This window comes from Peromyscus californicus, unplaced genomic scaffold (genome assembly GCF_007827085.1).
Source record: "Peromyscus californicus insignis strain IS unplaced genomic scaffold, ASM782708v3 Scaffold_15__1_contigs__length_86483966, whole genome shotgun sequence".
NCBI lineage: Eukaryota > Metazoa > Chordata > Mammalia > Rodentia > Cricetidae > Peromyscus > Peromyscus californicus.
The window spans coordinates 21,877,510-21,901,098 of record NW_026294447.1 but is presented as its reverse complement, the minus strand read 5'-3'; the positions used below and the strand labels follow the sequence as shown (position 1 = coordinate 21,901,098).

The 23,589-nt window shown below is 36.2% G+C and overlaps 1 protein-coding gene across 4 annotated transcripts in view; it reads right to left on the bottom strand.

Annotated features, from left to right (window-relative positions):
- Positions 1-23,589, bottom strand: part of Arhgap5 (Rho GTPase activating protein 5) — an 83,125-nt gene that overhangs the window by 51,028 nt on the left and 8,508 nt on the right. For all 4 annotated transcript variants that reach the window (XM_052738513.1, XM_052738512.1, XM_052738515.1 and 1 more), the window contains exon 2: positions 13,509-17,394. In XM_052738513.1, coding sequence (XP_052594473.1) covers positions 13,509-17,228 — 3,720 coding nt within the window. In that variant the 5' untranslated portion in view covers positions 17,229-17,394. The remainder of the gene's footprint in view (positions 1-13,508; positions 17,395-23,589) is intronic.

The following is a 23,589-nucleotide window of genomic DNA, read 5'->3' as shown; positions in this document are numbered from 1 at the left end:
ATTTCTTACACTGTAAATGTGTTCCCGGGGCTAGTCCAGACGTCACAGCTTCCTTGGTATCAGTTTGGTAGGATACCATATCAGTTTCTTACACCAAACCATTTTGCTGTTTTCCAAACCTTCCTGATGATAACCTTCTAGTCTTTGTCACTGAACTTATCCTTCCCTTCCATCTACTGATGACCGTGGGGTTGGGCTTGGTGCTGGAAGCAATGGAAGGAGTGGATCGGTTGCAGCCATTAGACACGCTGTACTTCTTCCATGGTATAATCATAGCCTGGGAAGCAAATAGCTCTCAGGACTTTCTAGAGTTTGTTCTCTGCTCCTGATAAGCTCTACAAGTTTTAACTCCTCTAAAACTTAACTACTAGCAGCTTGCTGTTAACAGAAGGAAGCCTCATAGATCACAGTCAACACATACTTTCTATGTTGTATATACTATACATGGTGAAAAATAAGTGAGAATTGGGCACCACTTTTGATTTTGATGTACAATGGACTAGAGAGACAAGTGCTTACTCAGGTGGAGAAAGGATCTCCCCCAAATCAACAGGAAGTGGCTATGCAATTATTAGACTCCTGTATGAACTATAGTTAATTTATGAAGCAATGACTGAATAGCTTTGTATCTGCCTATATTCTCTTGACTGTAAATGGTGCCATAATCTGTTTGTGTGCACTGTTAGTAAATTCCAGTTTTTCATATAGATGGTATATTTAATAGTATTAAATAATGAACCTATCTATATATATTTTATGCATTCAACACATACCACTTGAACTGTGTTCAAATGCAATTCCCCCCAAAAAACTGTCACAAATCTCAAAGAATACATCCCACTCTCTCAACTCCTTATATATGGCTTCTCTTACCACTCTACTAACATGCTATTAAAGACTTTTCATCCTTCTTAAGCTCTCATCGACATTCTTTCTTAGACTTCTGCCCTAAGTACTTGCTCTTTTTTTTTTTTTTTTTTTTGGTTTTTCGAGACAGGGTTTCTCTGTGTAGCTTTGCGCCTTTCCTGGATCTCGCGCTGTAGACCAGGCTGGCCTCGAACTCAGAGATCCGCCTGCCTCTGCCTCCCGAGTGCTGGGATTAAAGGCGTGCGCCACCACCGCCCGGCAGTACTTGCTCTTTTGACTTCCATGTAGGTCACTCCTCTTTGCTTTCCGTTTCTGCTCCACTGCTCACTACTCTTCCACATAAACTCAATCTGAGCTCTTCTGTCCTCTAGCTGTTCCACACCCTTCAGTGAATAATCTAACGCCAGTTTTAAATCGTTCTCTTGGTACCAGAATTCATAAATCTAACTTGAGACTGACTGTGTCCCCTGGGATGTTAACAGATACTTTAAACACGACATAAAAGGTAAGAAGGAATAAGTGTCTTCACAGGAAAACCATCCAGTCGCTCAAAGCCCAAACCCCAGAGTCAATCCTGATTTCCCTTCCCTTCGGCTCTTCCTGGTGAACAAATCAGAAGCATGGTAGTACCACTTTCAGAACACTATTTAGAATCTGGTAACCTTTTTCTCTTTTTTAGTACATGTATCGGACAATAACACATAATGGATATTTGGTTCATCACTAACAGAAAAACATAAAACTATAGGCAGTAATCCAATGGCTCTCTACTACATAAGGTTTTTGTTAGTAAATGCATAAAGTACTGTCAGTTTATTCACCAGCTAACTGGAACTTTAAGATTTATTTTTGTTTTACGTGCATTAGTGTTTTCCCTGCATATATGTCCATGCATCATGTCTGTGCATTGTATGTGGAGACCAGAAAAGGGTGTAGATCCCCTGGAACTAGTTATAGTCAGTTGTTACCTGTTATGCTGGGAACCAAACCCAGGTCCTTTCCAACAGCAGCATGTACTTTTAACTGCTGAGCCATCTCTCCAACACCATTCCCCGTCAACCATTTTATTTACCTAATTACAGATTCTTTTGACTGTCACTAAATGACTGTTCCTAATTTTAAGGATCCCATCTGAATCATACCAAAGAATTATTACTTGTAAAGACACAAGTCAACCTTAAATGAATTCATTTGGACACAACAGCATATAAAAACTGAAGAATTTTCCTGTGTATCATACCTGGTTACTGTGAAGGACAGAAAAATTAAGGACTTTAATGTCCTCAAGAAACACCTAATCTACATGAAGAAAAAGAAGGAAACCCCACACTTCACTACCAGCTATTTACAGTACATATAAAATAGTTTACTAAATGGGAAAATGACTGGATGCAAGCCTTAACTCCAGACTCCAGAAGGCAGGGTTTTTTTTTACATGCACGAAAAGACATCAAAGAGTCCAGAAATTTAAGTATCTAGTCTCTTAAGTCATTTGGCCCCCAAATATCTGACTGCCTGTTATATTTAGGTTAAGGACTGAGAAATCAGAAACTGCCGTTTACTGCTCATTGTATATTAGACATTTGTTCAAAGGATGTGCACAATCCTAATCTTCACGACAGGAACACTGACACAATTGTATGTTGTACCTATCTGATATTCTTAGAATTTCCAACTGTATAGGAATGAATGACAAGGGTAGAAAAGCAGACAAGAGTCACACTGCAAATGACTCTGGGGGCCTAACTGAGGAGTCTGAATTCTACAGATACCACAAGTTGTAGGAAGAAAGACGAGGCATTTCCATTATAAAGTAATAGAGAGTCTGAACTAATGCTGACTGGAGCAGAGAAACTCAATTAAAGAATAATTACACTGTAAATACTGGTGATGATGTGGAGAAACTGGATAGACCATCCACTGCCAGTGGGAATCTAAAATGGTACACCCACTCAGGAAGAGAGTAAGGCAGTTTCCTTACAAGACCAAATATGAAGTTATTCTATGACCAAGCAATTGTAGTCCTATTCTAGAAACACAAGAACTCATTATTTATTTAAAAAAAAAAAAAATCTAAGGCACAACCCAGTGTCCTTCAACAATTTAAAAACTGGATATACTCACTCTGTAGAATATTATTCATCAATAAGAGGGAACAAATCATTGAAAAATACAACAATTTGAATAAATCCGAAGGGAATTATGCTAAATGAAAGTCAGTCCTAGAAAGTTACCTACTGTTTGGTTTCATTCTTGTAATTATTATTATTATTATTATTTTGTTTTTTCAAGACAGGGTTTCTCTGTGCAGCCCTGGATGTCCTAAAATTCACTCTGTAGATCAGGTTGGCCTTGAACTCATCGAGATCCACCTGCCTCTGCCTCCTGGGTGCTGGGGTTCGAGGCGAGTGCCACCACCGCCCAGCCTCATGTAATATATTGGTTGTCACAAAACTACCCAAAGAGAAAGCAGGCTAGAATCTGTAGGCAGTTAAGACTGGGGAAAGAGTGAGGAGGAGGAGACTATGGTTAGAAAAGAACAATAGAAGGACTGGCTGGGGGTGAAACTGGTTTTGAATCTTTACTCTAGTGACAGATATACAAATTCATGCATGTGAAAATATTCAGAACTAAATACACACATAAACAATTCAGAAACTGGGGAATTAAAAAAGCAGACATCTAATACCAATGCAATGGTTGTGATATTGTACTATAGTCTAACAAGATGTTATACTATTGTAGCAAACCTGAGATCTCTGTATGTCTTACAATGACGTAAAAATCTACAATTATCACAAAATAAAATATTTAATAAAAAAAACATGGCAATAGTCCAAGTAAGAAGTAATAAAAACTCAACTAGGATTGCAACAATGGAGTAGAAGCAACACATGTGATAGCAGAATAAAGAGCAGCTGAGTATGATGAATAGCAATAGTATGTAGCTCTGATCCGTAGCAGCACGCTCCTAAAAACACATTCTTGCTCAATCATGATGAGGACAGAGAAGCAAAAGCTATGACCTATGAGGAAAAACCTGCCTTTCTTACCAAACAGGTACAAACATGCCACATATAGCTGCCTTCTTAGAATCACAGAGATCTCCTTAAAGACTACATTCAGCTGTACCAATATTTCTCAAACTTCAGCGCTACCTAATCCATAGTTGTGAGAAATAGCCTATGAATTTTAGAATATTAGCAGCATCCTTGACTTATATACTGGAAGCAACACTCAAACCCAGTGGTGACAGGCAGACACTGTCATACGGCCCCTGAAAAGCAGTTAATTACACTGAGAACCACTAGTCTAAGTTGGTGAAAATAAGGATGAAGACCTCAAGTCTGGTAAATGGCTACAGATAACATTCCTGAGAAGTCTGAGAATTTTAACTTAAAAAAAAAAAAAAGAAAAAGGTCCTAAGGCCAGGCACACGGTAATCCCAGCACCCAGGAGGCAAAGGCAGGAAGAACATGTGAACTCAGTTTGGGCAACACAGGAAGTCAAAAAGAAGAGAACAAATAAAGTCTGTTCATGAATCAAGATGAGGAATTCTAGTGTGGTGCATACAAAGATACATGATAATCTTAACTGCCTTTAAAATGCTTACAGTGGAAGGAAAAAACATCTAGCCATAATATTTAAAAAACAACAACATGGGAAGGGAGATGTCCAATGACATGTCAGTATAAGAACTCTTTTGTGGACTTTGGATTCTATGAAAGTTTATTTAACTCCATTTAAAAGTAAACACACAAAAGTTCTGGGTATTGGCTGGGAGTCCAAATAGGCAATGAAAAACAAGAATGTGTGCCTTCTAAGACAACTGGTTACTTTTCAAGCTAACCAAGTAAAATGAAAGAAGAAGAAATAACTGTAGTGAGGGTTCTTATAGACACACGTTAGACAAACAGCTTCTGATTTTAATTCAGAAAACTTCAAGATAGTATCTTCCTAAAAAATGGTTTAAACATCTCTAAGCCACCTAGTAGACTGGTTTAGTAATGCCATCAACAACAAATAATAAAATATAAACCAAGAGTGACCTGGACAAGGAACTGTCACCACATCTGGTTCTACAAGTGAACGGGTATTTTTATCAGGGTTCTTCAAATATCTACATTCTAAAGAAATTAAGTTTTATAGTATACATACAATTTCATTCCTAAACCACTGGCATTCCCTTTGACTTTCATACCTATCAAACACCTTTCAGTGCTTGAATTAACTCCAATATTTGCCAGTCAATGTATTAGTGAAGAATGAGAAAGAAAAAAAAAACTGAATAAAGAAATAAAGAAAAATGTGAGTGTTTTCCACCTCTCTCACATTTTATAACAAGAACTCTTCAGCTAGGGTCCACAGGTCTTGTGAAAATATTAAAACTCCAGTAAAATTTGATGTATGTACTTTTCCAGGAGAAACATTCAAATCTTTCTTCAGATTTTTAATGACTAAAAACAATTTCCAAAAATTCAAAACAATTATTTTATACAAAATATAAAAACTGTTCCTCATATTTGGATAACACTAAACAGAATCACAACATCACTTTTTCATACCCATGTATTCTGTATTAAGTATTGGAAACATGAACACTACTTTTAATTAAAAAGCCTTTCTTTCTACTGAAGTCTGCCTTGTTTTGTTTTGAAACAAGGCCTCCCTATGCAGACAAAGCTGGCTCAAGGTGGTCCTGCTTCATCCTCTGAAGTGTGGAGATCTCATAGGTAGGCATGTCACTCCATCCAGCTTTGGTTTTTAAGTCATAAATTAATTTCTGTTTACTTGAGGATCCCTTCATCATTTCAGCTGAGCCACCAAGAAAACATTAGAGCTAGAAATCATAAAAATGTATCTACTGTTTTTCCAGGATTGAATACGATCATTTATAATACACTGAAGTTAGTAGTATATAAACCAGAAATGCTATAAATTCACCTGTCTTCCAATAGTAACAGCTATCCATCTATATACTAGAGCATAGCATCCTGCATTAAAAAGTACCTCCTTGACGCCGGGCGGTGGTGGCGCACGCCTTTAATCCCAGCACTCAGCACTTGGGAGGCAGAGCCAGGCGGATCTCTGTGAGTTCGAGGCCAGCCTGGGCTACCAAGTGAGTTCCAGGAAAGGCTAAGCTACACAGAGAAACCCTGTCTCGAAAAACCAAAAAAAAAAAAAAAAAAAAATTTAAAAAGTACCTCCTTGACACATACTATATTCTTAACAATTATAATTAATCTGATGCCGAAATAAGCAACTAATTTATAGGTCTCAGTAAAATATGAATTAGAAATACTTTAAAAATTAAGCATAATTCAATCTATATCTGTCAAATGTATAGTATAGGACATGCCCAAGAAATGAGAAAAGGCAAAATATAAGTGAAAATATATATTATATAAGTGAACTTATATAATACCATAAATTGGTGTGACCAGCACTGAAATGCTATTAAAGAAACAAATCTTAAGACTGCTTGTCACTCATGTTGCCCAAGATGTTCTCAAACTCCTAGGCTCAGGAGATCCTCCTGTCTCAGCCTCACATAGTTAGGCTACATAGGCACACGCATGCCATCATATATGGCAATAAACCATACTTAACTTTATACAAATTATAAACCCTGCATACCTAGCAATGATTCAAAAGATAATTTTAGCTTACCAGTATAAAATAGAAATAATAGCAAAAGCCAATGTTTTCCAGGTAAGACAAAGATAGGGGAGAATTTACAAGTTCTGATACACTGATACATCTTGTTGAAAATAATTTAAAATCAATTTTACTAGACTTAATTCCTTGAGAAACAGCCAAGGGATAAGTTGTATCTGTATGAGCTTCTAGTATTGTCAGTCATATAAAGTATTCAGTAAAAACCTTATTGGATAAAATCACTATCCTCTTTTGAAATAAATTATAATTACTAAACAGATTCTTTTGTTAATATATGTATATATATTTTACTGTGACACATGTGTGTGTGTACATGTGTGTATATATATATATTTACTATGATAAGTATAAGAACTTTCACTTATACTGAATTCAGCTGATCATACTGCAATATATTGTTAGGTCAGGGACATGAATTGTAAATATGGTATCAATTTTTCCCATAGTAGGCATTCTAGTTTATCCTTTAGAAATTACTCAGTGCTCTTGGGACAAAAGCTGAGACACAAACTCAGTATTCCTCTGACTCAATTCAAGACAAAAGGACTAAAAACAGTGTTAGCTGGAGGGTTGATGGGGAAAAAAAAAACTTTCTCATTTTCCTAAATATACGTTCTTCATAAAGGTGACTCTGGATCCTTAAGAGCAGAACTTCAAAGTAATAATGGTTAAGTAATTGATACCTTCCTCAACTGCTAATTTAGCAATAAATATTCCTCCAAATAGGCTAAAAATTAAGAGAAAAATAAACTTTAAACAGTTTCAAAGTTTTGTTAAATGAAGACCTGCAGTAAGTTCAATCCCCAGCCCCACCAAAAACAAAAACAAAACAAAAACCATGAAGAGATACACCCTTCAAGGCCCTAATTTCTTCAGATGTCAGGAAGTTAGCTGATACAGACTAAAAGCTGAAAGTACACTGTGCCTAAATTTATACTGGATATAAATTTGAAAAATTGTATATAGTTTATTCCCTTTATACCGAAAAAGGAAGATTTACATGTCAAGTGAAAATGTTGGCTGCCCTGGTGGGAGGTTCTAGAAATTAGCATAAAAAGCAGGTGGCACAACCTTTCTTTCTTAGACTGGCAGCTCAGTCTATCCGATGTTCATTCAAACACGGGAGCATGCTCTGCAAAGTCCACATTCCAGGAATGTGGGAGGGGCAGGTACTACATGAACGACCGGTAAAACAGGTCACCTTTGCCTTTCCCCCTTTGTCCTCTGGGTGCCAGTCCACAGGTGGAATATGGTGGACTTCCCAGCTCCTTTGTTGTCTTCCCTGAATAAAGTAATGCTTTCCTTTAACTATCTATGTGTCTCTGTAAAAGTCATTGTAAAGAGGCACAAGAATTTGGAAACTCCAGCTTCTGCCCTCTAGACTGAGATTCATTCCCATAACAAAGTACTTTATTAAAATTGTTCTTCATACAGTATAGTCTGATCGTGTTTTCTCCTATCTCTTCCCATACCCTCCCCAACCTCCTTACCTACTCTATTTTCTGTGTGCTTTGTCCCCCCTCCCGGAGGGGGAAGATCTCAAACAAAACAAACAGCCAACCAAACAAAAAGCAAAAACAAACAAAAATCATGGAGTCTGTTTTGTGTTAGCTAACTACTCCTGGGCATGGGGCCTGCCCTCTGGTGTGGCTGACATACAGTGTGACACTCCATTACAGAAAACTGATTTTTTCTTTGCAAGTAGGTATCAACTGCAAACAGCTTCTTGGTTAGGGGTGAGACCCCCTTGTCTACTTCCCACTCAGTGCTGGGACCCCATCTGACTTGAACATATTCAGGTCCAATAGTATTTATTTTAAAAAGGCAGTTTATTTAATAAAGACTGTTGAGGTTCTAAAGGCATATATTTCTAAACCTATGATTTACTATACTCTAAAGCATGTACTTGGCCAAGTTCTCATCTATTCCTAAATTAGTAGTCTTTTCATGATGAAATTTTATCAAGCATTTTTTCCCTCCATGTACCACTATCATGATACTTTTCCTCCCTTGTTTATAGAGGAACTACATAAATCGAATTCTTAATATTAAGCTATCTTCTGTATATGCAGTATAAACCCAAATTGACTAAGATTTTCCTTTTCTATATTGTTAAATGTTTTTTGGCCACTAACAGCCATCTGAAAGCCAGCCATGCATTGTAAGGCATGCCTTTAATCCTATCACTTGGGAGATAGAGGTTGGAGGATCAAGAGTTCAGGACTAGCCTTTGCTATTAAGACCCTGTCTCAAAACAAAAGTCAAATTTACAGTAAAGGGTTCTGTAGACCTGTTAACTTTATTTAAGAATTTTGTATAAATACTCATATGTATCATTTCTTTCTTATACCTTCACTATCTGGTTATAAAATTAAGGACAAATATAAGAATGAAGAATGTATTCCCTTGCTTTCTATTCTCTGAAATAACTTGTATAAACACCAGAATTACCTGTCCCATAAAATTATCTAGACCAGGTATTTCTTTGGTGGGAAAATTTAACTGCTATTTCACAATTAAATCAAAGTTTTCTTATTTAGGCAAATTATCAAACTGTAGCTTTTAGATGTTTATTTCAAACTTTCAAAGTAGTATGCACAACACTACTGACAGCATTCTCTGGTTATCTTTTATTTTCATGCACTTCTAACTGTATATTCTTTTTTATATGTGTGGGTTTATTTTAAAATTTTTTAAATATACTTTTATTAATTCACTGAGCATTTGGTACTTATCTTGATGATACCTATACCGTCCTTTTTATTCTAAAGTGTTATTTATGGCTTCTGTATTTTCCCAATCTTGCCAACTTTATCTATTTTCTAGTCTTTCTGAAGAATCAACTTTTAGCTGTTGATTTCCCATGTGGTTTCTGAATCTGGATCACTTTATAATGAAATATTTACATATTTCTCTTACCTATCTACATATGTGATCCAAATCTCTTCCTTGAGCATTCTTTATTTGAAATGCTTGGAACCAAGAGTGTTTCACATCTCAATTTTTTCTAATTTTGTAGTATCTGCATAGATGAGATTCAAGGCTAAACATCAAAGTCATTTGTTTCACATATACCTTATAAACAATCCAAAGGTAATTTTGTAATCCTATCACATACAGGCCTTGCTTAGCTCCAAACTAGTGCTACAGGTTCAATAAAAACCCTTATAAATGCAATATTAATATTACAGTACCCAAAAATTAAGACAATTTCTGTATCATCTTTCACTTTATCCAGACAATTTGATGCTTCTGCATAATTGAAAATTTTTCTCCATCTAAAACTGTTTCTTAAAACATATCAAAAAGAAAACCACTGATTTACTTCCCTTCATCAAGTTTTGTGAATGGCACTCTATGGTGATCCTTTTCTACTTGTACACATTTAAAAAAAAATGTTTATTTAGACTACAGTTATCACAAAATAACAATTCTTTGTTTTCCTCTTAAACAAATGTAATGTATCCTAGCTACTGTTCTAAATAAACGTTCCTCTTTTTATCACAGCAATGCTAAGTATGATGTCTCTGTTTTCCTAGATGGCAATGCAGAGGCTGAACAGCAAGCAGTTGAGTCTGAATTCAACTCGGTCTATAGAATACCACACTGATTGCACCTGTTCTTGTCTAAAGTTGAATAACCTATATTTATCTTTTGAAAACTATGGACTAGAACCACTTATATAACTAAAAACTTAACAAACCTAAAACCTTATAAAACAATTTCTTCACTTTTTAAAAGTTCAAATACACAAACTATGGCTCTAATAATTAAAGCAATGTTAACATCAAAGTCTAACACATTTCTGAAAAGAAGTCTGAAAGATGGCTGAGAAGGTGACTTTAATCAAACAGAAGGAGTAAAAGTGTAACTTAAAGCTAATTCAACACTAGAGCAAGTGTAGAAAAGACTGACGTCAAATGGAGGTAATTAGCAAATAACAAAAATTAAAGGCAAAGTATCCTATTTGCGAAGATGCTAGTGATTATAAACAGAACGATTATCTTACATACTCTTAAAAAATGAAAATCCTACACCATTTCAGTTATGATATATTTTCAAACTCTTGAACACAATCAGAACTGAGAAGTGAAGGGGGAAAAAAGGACTTACAATCAAATAATTAGAAAGCCAAAGCACTACATAGGTGAATGAAACTTAAGAAGTGACACTCAATCCAAGGAGTTGTGTAATTATTCAGTTGGCACGACAGACCATGTTAAAAATTCCAAAATATATTTGGTATATTCTTACCCTGCGCTCATGAGAATGTAACTAAAAGAACTGAATAATACTGAATCACTAAAATATAGGTCTTTTGAGTCTGGTGATTACAAATGTATTCTGAAAAATAAGCCTAGAACAAACTTTCATGAAGAATGACTTATTCACTGTAAGAACAAAAAGATAGCAAAATTAAAACCTTGGAAAACTTGCCAGTTTTAATCAATTTGCTACACAGAAAACACTGAAACACTACTTCTAGTAGATAAATTTTTGCATAGGGAATACACAATCAAGCACTTAATAGCAAAGATGCCAGTACCTTCAACTTAACCTCCAAATGCTTAAACAAGCAAACAAACATACCCGCACTTCATGCTCAAGCACGAAGGGATAAATGTAAACAACCAGGAAAGCCGATGAAGGGCATTCAGGAACTTTTGGCCATTCCTGCAACTACTGTTTAAGCTGAAATTATACTGGAGGATGGAGAGTTGGACCAGTTGGTAAAGTGCCTGTTGCAGAAGCACAGAGACTTGAATTCTGATCAACAGCCACATAAAAGCTGGCCTCATGACTAGACAGCCTAGCTAACTGGTGAGCTCCAGGTGCAGTGAGAGACCTGTCTTAAAGGACAGAGAACAGGCCAGAAAGACACCAAACATCAACCTCTGGCTTCCACAAGCATGCATGTACACACGTATACACACACACAGTCTGTTTCTCTCTTAAAAGACAGCCAAACAATTAGGATTTGTGAATCAAAACAGAAAATACACATAAAGACATTATTGAAGTGGAAAGATTATAAATCAGTGGTTCTCAACCTGTAGTGGGGATAGCCTGCATGTCAGATATTTATATTACATTCATATAACAGTAGCAAAATTACAGTTATGAAGTAGCAACAAAATAATTTTATAGTTGGGGTCACCACAACATGAGGAACTGTATTAAAGGGTCACAGCATTAGGAAGGTTGAGAACCAACGCTATAGATTCTTGGTGTTTATGAAAGTCTGAATAACAAAGTTGAGTATTTCTTATTTAAATTGCTTGGAACCAGGGAGGTTTCATATCTCAATTTTTTTTCTCATTTTGTGATGCCTGCATATAGAAAATGAGTCATCTTGAGGATGAAATTCAAAGCTAACATCAAATTCATTCATGTTTCACATATAATTTATAAACAGTCTAAAGGTAATTTTGTAAGTATTTCTAGTTTTCATTGTAACCTATTAGATATGGTAAGATATAAAATTTTTCCATGGGTAGTTTAATGTTGGGACCCAAAGGTTTCAGATTCTGGAGCATTTTAGATTCTGATTTTCAGATTAAAGATGCTCAATCTATGCAAATTAGCAGAAAATAAGGTTTGGTAGTAATAAAAGATATTAAGACATGGCTGGGTTGGGGGGGGGGTATACTCCTATAATTTCAGGAGGCTGAGACAGGAACACCACAAGTACAAAGCCAGTGAGGAGTACATAGTTCAAGGCTAACCTGAGGAACACAAGTCCCTATTTCAAAAACAAAACCCAAACAAAAAAACCCACCTCATAATTGTAGACAGGACTAACGATAAAAGGTGGTATGTGTAAGATGCCAGAGATTTTTACAGTCAGTATCATGTGTCATGAGGTCATAAGAATATTTGTTACATGTCTAGGCTACATGAAAAGACAATTTAAATGTTTAGTCTACCAAAAAAAAAAAAAAAAAAGAAAATAAATACTATAGCTTAAACTTTTAAAATGTCTATCCAAGTCATTTTTTTGGGGGGAAGGGGGGGTTGAGAAAGGGTTTCTCTGTGTAACTTTGGCACCTTTCCTGGAACTCACTTTGTAGTCCAGGCTGGCCTCAAACTCACAGAGATCCGCCTGCCTCGTCCATCCAAATCATAATGAGCAGTTTACTATACGCTGATAAAATAGTATTATAATTACTAGAAATATCCTTATCCTTAATTGGGTCTGATAAATAGCAATCAGATGTAGGAACTTCATATTAATAATTTATTAAGACCATAAATCAAACTGATGAAATGCTCAATGTAGAATAAAAATATATTGAATACTATCTTAATAACCATAAAATCCTTGAATGAAGGCTTATATGAAATCAAATCACATAGTAATAGAAAGTCCTGAAATACTACTGTGAAAAACAAGTAGAAAGCGCCGGGCAGTGGTGGCGCACGCCTTTAATCCCAGCACTCTGGGAGGCAGAGGCAGGCGGATCTCTGTGAGTTCGAGGCCAGCCTGGTCAACAGCGCGAGCTCCAGGAAAGGCACCAAAACTACAGAGAGAAACTCTGTCTCGAAAAACAAAACAAAAGGAAAAAAAAAAAACAAGTAGAAAGCATTAAATGTAACTTTAATACAAATCTGATACACATAAAGGGTCTAATGTTTAATACTATTAGATGAATTAAGTTATTGAAAATATAAGAGAAAAGTAACATCCACCCACAATTTTCATGCTTAAGAGTAAAAACTCAAACTTCTATTCCAAAAAAAGTATAAAGAAATAAAATGTACTAAAACTATAAAAACAAATCTGTTCCAACAAAATATTTTAAATTTTTAAAAATTCAAGAGATACTATATTTACTTACTGGTCTTAAGTTCTTATTAATGGCAAACTCACTATCTTAAACACATATATGTATGTATATATATATATTTTTTTTCCTTTTAAGGCAAAAGTGAGCACTTTTATAAAGATAAACTAAACTTACCTTTTTATCTTCCTTTACTTTGTGGGTCTTCTTCTTTATCTTCTTATCATCTACCTCCTGGTCAGATGTGATCGCAGGATTATCGATACCACCTTTCCAGGTTTCAACAGGTGAAAGCAGTGGGTCTTCTTCACTTCCACGATGTCTTCCTTTTCTTTTTGTTTTAGAAGTGGTGAAGGCCTCATCATCACTTGCATCTGAATGTGTTCTTCTATAGTATGACTTGGCTTTACTAAACAACGTTTTAGATTTATATTTGTATTTTGAAGGCCTACGTTCCCCGTGACCTTTGGAGGTTCTATCAGAAAACCCATTTTCTTCATCTCCTTGAGTGTTATTTACAAATGAGTTTCGAATTTTAATAATTCGATTCTGACTATCATCTGGGACAACATAAATCTCATCAGAATAGCCCTTCTGTTTGAAAATTGTGTCAAGGGGTTCCGCATAGTTATCTGAAGAATCCATATCTTCAGGATGTGGCAAAGGCATCCGGGAAGTCTGTTTTCTTGGATTTTTACCAATACCAGCTTCAATTGTTTTTAAAAGGTTTGGATCCAGTTTTTTCACATTTGTTTTAGGTACAACTGGTTTAGGTTTAATAGGTGGAGGCACTTTATGGTTACGTTCATGATCATGACAGTTTGGGGTGCTATGAACAGGATACTCATTTCCTTCTAAATCTAACCTGTATCTGGAGCGGTCACTGGGTGTTGGAAGCAACTGTACATCATCCCCAATAGGACTATAAGGAGGTGGTGCTTCTGTGTCATCATCTGAATCAGGGTAGTTGTTATAGGGAAAACAGTCTCTTGGAGATGGGAGAAAAACATCTTCACTTTGATGGGTGGATTCCCTTGTGTTATCAGACAAATAGGAATTTTCTATCATATTTTTTTTCTCTAGAACGTCACTGAAAAACAGAGTAAAGACCTCAGTTTGCCGATGATACTGAGATAAAGAATACAATGCTGTAAATTTAGCAGTTATCTCAGTTGCAATGTGTTCTCCTTCAGTCATTAACTCCTTGATGGCCTCATTTTCAAAAAAATCTGCTTGACTGTCAGTAACTGCTACCAGTTGCACAGGAATGGTATCTTGAACTTCTGACAGAAATGCGCGAAGCATTCCCATTGATGCTTTCCGTTTTGCAGAATAAACTAATATATAGCCATGAACCAGTTCATCTTTTCTTACTCCAATTGAGGAGTGGTATGACAATATTGTGATCTGTATGCGCCTCCTTTTCTCACCAATAATTTTGTCAAGCATTAAGGAATTACTCTGTCCAGCTGGAGCAGCACTACAAGAGTGAGACTCAAGGAAGGGTGAGAGAATGAGATCCACACTAAATGGGTCACCACACATGGCACACATGACAATCCTCAAGTCAGCTTCCGACACGTCCTTATTGATAGGAACTGGGCTCACCACGTCTAAATTGTGTTTAACTGATTCCAATACTCCTCTTAGAGCTTGCTTGATTTGTGATTCATTAAATTTACGAGGATATGTACCAGTAGGTACATCTACAAAAGGACACTGCAATTTGTTGGCCAACTGCTGTCCTTGGTGCCTGAGAATTGGTAGATTTTTACTAATGGAGTCCCTCTGATTAGCAAGAATTAATGTAAATGGAAGATTAGCCATATATTTATCTCTTCTGATCTGAGAAGCTTCAGTTCTTATTTTTCCAATAAATTCCCCAATAAAACTCAGTGACTCAATGGAATTAAATACACAGAAGCACCCATGTGGTTTAAAGGCTGCAGTCCATAACTGACTCAAAAGGTAAGGCGATTTGGCATCAACAGGCCGAAGATCAAGTTCATAAATTTTTCCATCTAAGGCATACTCATCATCAGTGGATTGAGTCCTTATCTCATTTGCTAGTTCCTGGGCAAGGCCATCTTTCCCTAAAATGAAAAGATTAACTTTGTCTATATTGGTACTATCATGATACAAGCGTAAGCGGCCATGATCCAACTGTAAAAGACTACTGGCAAGTAAGTGTTCCACTTTAATGTCTGTACAATATTGGCCACTGAGGCAGGTTTCTTTAGTGGGATGATAAACAAATCCTATATGCTTAAGTAGAAGAGATTCCCTATCAGGTGCAAGTTTCTGTAAAGCTTTATATCTAGGTTCTTCACTTAGAACGGTATGAATTTCACTCATTTTATCTGAACTTGGTGTTGCATTAAGATCTAAATCATAAAAAAGTTCCGAATGCTCAAAAAGCATTTCCTGAAACTCTTCTTTGGCTCTTTCAACTATCTCTCGCTGATGCCGACCATATACTTCTTTGCTATCAGCCTCAGTGATGTATTTGAATGCCTCATCCTCCATAACAAAACACATCACTTCCTCCCATGGTTGCCCAGGTGAAATGAACTGAATTTTTTCTAACGTCTTCTTGAATTTCTCCTTCATTTCCAGTCTTCTTTTCTCTGATATCAGATGTTGCACATGGTTCTGATAGACCTTTTCTGCTTCTAAAGTGCTCAGGAGGTCGAATGGGATCCGTCTATCATTGATTTTGTCGATGTGGTCAGTTTCATCCCAAGGGGTTTTTTCTAGCACCACAAAACATAACTGGAAATCTGCTCTCTTTTCCATTAACTTCAAAGCTTCCAACCAATTCAAATGTTCAATCTCTTCTAGATCAGGCAAAAGAGTATTGAAAGCCCGTGGTAAGGAACTTATATAGTCTTCTCTCCTTTTTCTTATATGTTCCTGCTTGAGTTGTTCTATATGCTTTGAGAACGTATTTCTGGCCTTTCTTGTACCCTCTAAGTTGATGTATTCTTCATAATCAGGATGATTTTTTAATTTATTACTAACAGTTTTCCAAGTTGCATGATAATCTCTCACAGTCTGTACAAGTTTTTCGAACTTATCTGTTGCTGTGACAACAAGTTGTCTCTGTGTTTTATAAGCATCCAGATAGGGAATAATTTTAGGTTTGCCACGAGTTTTATCCAACATTTGTACCAATGCAGTGAAACATGTCTCAATGTTGACATTAAATCGTGCTGATGTTTCCACTACAAGAAGGTTCTTTTTGTTTGAAGCAAATGCTTGAACTTCTCTAAGATAATGATCCACACATTCATCACATTTAGTTGCTGCTATTATCACAGGCTTTTTGGATTTTGATAGCTGGACAAAAAGGTTATTCACAAATTTAAGTTGATCATCAAACTTCCTATTACATCCTTGACTTACGTCAATACACAATAAAAATCCATCTACATTGAGCTTCCCTTCAGGCATTTGCTTCTGTTCAAAGTCTTGCTCCAAGCCTAGCTGATCAGTGCAAATGTACATTAGTTTTTCTGCTGACTGCAATTTAGAGGCAGCTGCACGTTTTATATATGGTTGTAAATTTGTACTTCGATGAGGCAAGAAAGTCTGGTCATCAATGAACTCTGTTTGTTCAATGACATGAATTTTGCATTCTACTCCATCTTCACCATTTTGAGTTATGTCACCCCAGTATAAAAAGTGATCATTGTTTACTACTCGGCCTCCAAAGTCAATGGTGCTAAGCACAGAAGTATGCTCTGGATAATATTCATCTGCCTTTGAGCGTACAAATCTATTGCACAAACAGGACTTTCCAACTCCACAGTTCCCTTTGTCTTTTTCAGTCCCAGAGAGTCCAACTACACTGACAGTATAGGCTGGAGGACGAGGCTCTTTGTTTTTTGCCATCATAACTCTTTTCTCATGTCTCTACATTCATAAAAGTAACCATATATACTTTTCATTCTGAAAATAAAACCATCTCAAAATACAGATCCTGAATTTCAGAATTATATTTGGTTCTTTGTAATTCCTTCATCACCAAAGAAAGGTCTTCAAGATCATATGGATCATCTTCCTACAAAGAGAAAAAAAGATAAAAAAATCTTATGTGAGTTACTGTGTACACAAAGTAAAAATGTCCATAACAAGGTATTACGTAAACCAATAGTTGTAATACTGTTGCATATATGTAAAGAAACCACATAAACAATTTATAATTTACTTTTATAAATGCACAGTGGCCTCAAATGTTACAATAAAGCTAACAATAAAATATTAAATATGTAAATCTGATAGCTCACTAACTTTAAAATGAACTCTCTACAGCCTCTATTAACCAAACATGAATTCTGCTTCTAATTACTCCATCCTATAGATCTGAGAAAATAAATTTCCCTTCTTTCTGTACTAACATGTTAGTAGTAACTACACTGTGCTGCTTTATCAACTGTCTTACAACCCTTACTCAGTTTTGATTTGACTGTGTCAGCAACAGCACCAAGGCCCTAACTCCAGCATGCTCTAAGCAAGTCCTCTTACAGCTGTCTCTCCAGCCTCATGACTTCAAAGTGTGAAATAACCAGCTTCAGGTAACAGAATTTCTCAAAATCTACTTTCCCAAAATTTTTGAATTTTAGGTTTTTCCCCCCCCCCCCATAACTTTCAACGCTCCTGTGAAATCTATTAGATTTCATGTTCCTCCCAAAATTGAGAGAACATAGCAGAGCAAAGAGGAGAGGAAAAGGGAACAGGAACAACAAGTTAATAATGTAGAAAACTTTTAACTAAAACCTATTGCTGTGGGATGTTCTCTATTCTGTGAATGTGTTGCTCTGATTGGTTAATAAATAAAGTGCCGATTGGCCAGTAGCCAGACAGGAAGTATAGGCGGGACAAAGAGAGAGGAAAATTCTGGAAGGAGGAAGGCCAAGACAGGAGACGCTGCCAGCTGCCGCCATGAGTACCAACATGTAAGATACTGGTAAGCCACGAGCCATGTGGCAAGGTATAGATTTAAAGAAATGGGTTAATTTAAGATATAAGAACAGATAGCATAAAGCCTGCCACAGCCATACAGTTTGTAAGTAATATAAGTCTCTGTGTGTTTACTTGGTTGGGTCTGAGTGGCTGCGGGACTGGTGGGTGAAAAAGATTTGTCCTGACTGTGAGCCAGGCAGGACTGGAGAAAACTCCAGCTATAACCTATTCTCTATCAAAATGCTTATACTTTTTAGTAATATCTCTTACATATGCTTATCCAAATACAGTGTAACTCTAGATATCATGGCTTACTGAGAGTTCAGACTTGGGGCTGGGAGACATAGATTAGTGGTAGACAACTTGCCTAATATTTATGGGCCCCTGGTTTTGATGCCCCAAACAGCAAATTTCTTTCTGTTCTCCTATAGCAACCCCAAAACAATGAATACACACACACACACACACACACATAGACATATATGTAAAAATATATTTACATACACCTATATACATACACAGACATATGTGTATACATATAAGTATACATACATATTTACATTTATGAGTGTACTCTATAGCTTAAAATGAAAATGTAAGAAATAGAAGAAAGCATTACCATAAAAGGTATTTTGAAAGTTTAAAAAAAGTAAAGGGTGATAATATTAAATGAAAATGAGTATACCTGAGTTTTATATATGTCATCATATCATTGGTCACTGGGAAGTGAAAAGCTTTTTATCTAAAAGGTAAATAAAACTCTTATATTGAGGCCGAATCAATTGGGGTTTAATTTTAAAGCTTCTGCACATCCTAATTAATTTCACAGTGACGATTTCTGAATCATAAATATAAAATTTATATTAAAAATAAGGAAGTTTCCATAACTTTTATGGTTTTTCACACCAATTCTCGAGAGTAAACTGCCAATTAGACACAGTGAGGAATATCCTAGTCCATCCTTCTAGCAGAGCTCAGGTAAGCTACTTTGAAGTCAACTCCAGAGCTTATGACATGAATCATCACATAGTGGTTTTTTAATTATGGTTGAAAAATTCACCTAGGAATGGGAAACAATAATATTAGGCAAATAGGTCTCACTTTCTCAACTCTCATCAGAGTCTTCTTTATTTACTAGCAAGTTTAACACAGAAATCTTAGTTTGAGAAATAGTTTGAGAAAGCTAGTCTAGAAAATAAAATTGTATTATCATCTGAATTTCATTGGCCTCTAACAACCAGATCAAAATTATCCTCCATTAATTAGTCAACATGATTTTGGTATTTTTAAGGGCAAAGGGCAAAGTCTCTAATAAACTAATGATCCAAACACACTGCTCTTCAACTATGAAGGTGGTGTTTAGATTTAATTTGAAGCTTTCTTTCAAATATGACCAGTAATAATGTTACTGGGTCAATAACGCATATAGCTTCATTTCTCTTGAAACTTTACTTTCATACACAGTAACTTGTCTCATAACATTTAGTAAACTTATTTTTACTTAAGAGGAAAGCAAGAAAACAGTAATGGCCTGCATGAAAAATACACAGTTGGGATCAGTTTTTACACATTCAATCAGTTTTGCTTTTAATAGTACACAGTGAGCGTTCTGATTTTCCTTTAAGACTATCTTAGAAACCTAGGTTTTATGTCAAGAAAGTTATGTCAAGAACGTCAATTATCTTTATAGAAATTAATGATAATACATATATTTGGGTGAAATATACCTCTATGTCAAAATGAAGCCATTTCCTAGAACTATAAGTTTTCTAAAATTTTACTAGGGCATTCATATATTGCATTCTCTTTTAAATAAGGCTTAATAACATGAAATGGCTTTTTACAAATTAAAAACTATACAAGAAATCTAGGAAAAATGAAAAATAGACTTTTAAGAATTCACAATTCAACCTAAAGTATTTTTAGAGACTATACTACTACTAACTGGATCCTGGGTAAAGTGTAAGGGTAGAGAAAAATGGACAGAGGACAGTTAATGGGTACTGAGGTACAGTTGGATAGTAGAAATAACTTCTAATGTTCTACACCACAGCAGACTAATCAATCGACAATTACGTATTTTAAAATAGCTAACAGAGAGATGTGGATAGCTAATTTTGGTTAAAGGAACCTCAATAGAGAAACTGCCTCCATTAGACTGGGCTGTGGGCATACCTGTGGGACACTGTGTTAATTGACACAGGAGGACCTTACCTACTGTGGACAGGTGGGCATGAGTTGTATAAGCTGGCTGAGCAAGCCAGGGGAAATAAGCCATTATTGTGCTTTCCTCTGCAGTTCCTGCCTTGACTTCCCTCAATAATGAACTGTAACCTGCCCATCAAATAAACCCTTTCTTCCTCAAGTTTGCTTTGGGCAGTGTTTTATCACAGTAACAGAGAAACTAACTTGAGCAGAACTGTACCAAGAAAGTGGGGTATTGTAATGAACCTGACCATGTTGTTTTGGGGGAGGATTGTGGCTCATTTGGGAGCTTTTGGCTAGAAAAACCACTGAGTATTCAGAACTTAATGAACTGTTGCTGGAGCTTGGAAGATGTAAATGTAGACAGAAATGCAGACGAAGGCCTGGCTTGTGAAGTTTCATAGGAAGGAGTCTCTCAAAGACTCTACTGCTGTTCCTGTGATATTTTAATTAAGAATCTATGTAAGTAAAATCTTTGCTTTACTGGGACAATCAATGCTGGTTAGCTGGTGCTGAAAAATTAGCCATGATCAGTAAGAGACCAGTATCACTGAGGTGAAATCTGGGAAGTAGTTCCTCAGGGTCAGCACACAGTTGAGGGTGGGGGTAGGAGCTCTATCTTAAGCTGAAAGTAGAACTTGGCAATGTGTAAGTCTTCCATATGGTACTGGTTTTGAAGGCATGAAGAGGTCACAGAGACCAGCTGAGGCCTGGCACTATATGGCAAGGTCAAAGATTCCCTGAAAAGAGGCAGGAGAGGCTACTGGTCAAAGTTCAGCCTCAGCTGCAGTAGAAACCCCAGGACTGAAACAGTCATGGACAGCAGCTGTGGCTAACACTGTATGAAGCCAAGAGAGGTCACTGGTAAAGATACAGCCTGTTACAGTAGAGACTAGTATACTGGAGATGCCAGGACCATAGGATGAAGACCAAGGACAGTGTAAGGTGCATAGTGGACTTGGCCTGAGACTAGGAGACAAGCTGCAGGGGCTGCGAATGGTGGAATCAAGTTGTGGGGCTATCTAAGCCCTTTGCAGCCCAGAAGCTCATGAGTGAATCCCAGATGTTAAGACGTACAGCTTTCGTTGGACTTTGGTTTTGCTTTTATTTGATTAGAACTGTGTCTAGGTTCTTCTTTCCTCTTAAAATAAATTACATCATTTATTTTAGATTTTACAGAAATCCACAGTTAAAAAAAGAGACTTGGGATTTTTAAAGAAAATCTGGACTTTAAATGTGTTGAAAATATTAAAGACTGAGACTTAAAAGTTGGACTGTGTTTTATATTATGATATTAATATTAGCACAAGCCACAGGGAGCAAAGAAAGGAAGGGTTACAGATTTCACAGTGATGGGTTTGTGTGTCAAAGTAACACACCTGTGACAGCCAATCTTGGTTGTTAGCTTGCCATGCTTAAGAAAGAAGTGAAATTGAGGAACTGCCTCCATTAGACTGTCAATGAGCACGGACTGTATAAGAAAGGTAACTGAGCAAGCCAGGGGAAATAAGCCTAGAAGTTTCCTCCATGGTTCTTGCCTCTGTTCCTCTTGAATTACTGCTCTGATTTCCTCAATGATGGACTGTGACTGGAATGTATAAGCCAAATAAATCCTTTGCTCCTCAAGTTGGCTTTAGACCACATTTTATAACAGTATTAAACAGCAAACCAATACAAGGGATTCTGACTGTTCTCAATACAAAAAAAAGGGGGCCCAAGGTGGCAGAGATATGTCAATTACCCCGATCCAATCATTTATCATATATACTAAAATGCCACACTGGATTCCATATACACACAATTTCTGTCAATTAAGACACATAAATCTATAACCATTAACCTTTAAATAAAATTTTAATCCCTTTTCATAAAATTGTTGTAATTAGTAATAAAAGTATAATTTTCAAAATGTTTATGCCTTTACATTGTTGTACTTTGTCCTATCTTTAAAGTACACATATAACTTAGGAGTTTCTGACACCTTTACTACAATAACCTAGATTCCATTCATCATCATGTTTGGTAAATTATTCCAATTTCACTTCCTTGCATAATTTCTGTTCCCTTTCTCTGGTCTGTTAATATCAGAGCAACCAGGTTCTTGCTAAAATATAAACCAGAGCCTTTTGTTTAAAACTTTCCAGTACTTTTCAAAGGAAAAGCCAAATCTTTAATGTTCTGCTACTACACTATCTGCCTTCCAGAGTGTTCTCATACCTGAGCTGCTCTAGTAACACTTTCCCAAATTCTCATTCTGCTTCAGTCACACTGAGGCACACAACATGCTTAACACATTCCTGCCTTTGCACGTTCACTAGTATTTCCCAAACTACTATATAACATATAATCATGTCACTAACTCTACCCTTCTCCCATTTCAGTCTAGATTTAACTAAAGAGCCAAAAAGGCACAAATCTATGTTCACTGCACTAGTCTAGCCCATAAGCCTAAAAGTACTTCACAAAACTGATTCCTAGATCTTAATATTAAGATGAAAACTTTTCCAAAAATGAAGGTATCTGAATCAAGGTAAATTATGATGCATAATAATGTATTTGGCCAGAATAAGCATATATTTTTATAATATTTAAAACTAATTTTAGAAAGACAGAGATAGGGGCTGGAGTGACACTCAGAGAGGGCTCAGCAGTTAAGAATACTTGCTGCTCTTGTAGAGGACCTAAGTTCCACTTCTAGTGCCCACATGGCAGCTCACAACTACCCATCACTCCAGTTCCAGGAGCTCCAACACCCTCTTCTTCCTCCACAGGCACTGAAGGCACATGATGCATATTGGTGCATGCAGGCAAAGCACTCATACACATGAAATGAAAGCTAAATTTAAAAACCTAAAAATAAGAAATATAATCCTGAATGTAACTGATTTTAAATATTAGTCTTTTTTAAAGTCACAGTATTTATTATAGGAAATTACATTTCTAAGATCTGATTATACAGAAATAACTTTATAATTACTTAATAATTCAATCTTAAATACCCCAATGTAACTAAAGATAGATCATTCACAAAGATAGACCTAACACAAAGATCAAGCTAAGGCAAATTTGTCCAGAATAACCTAAGAAA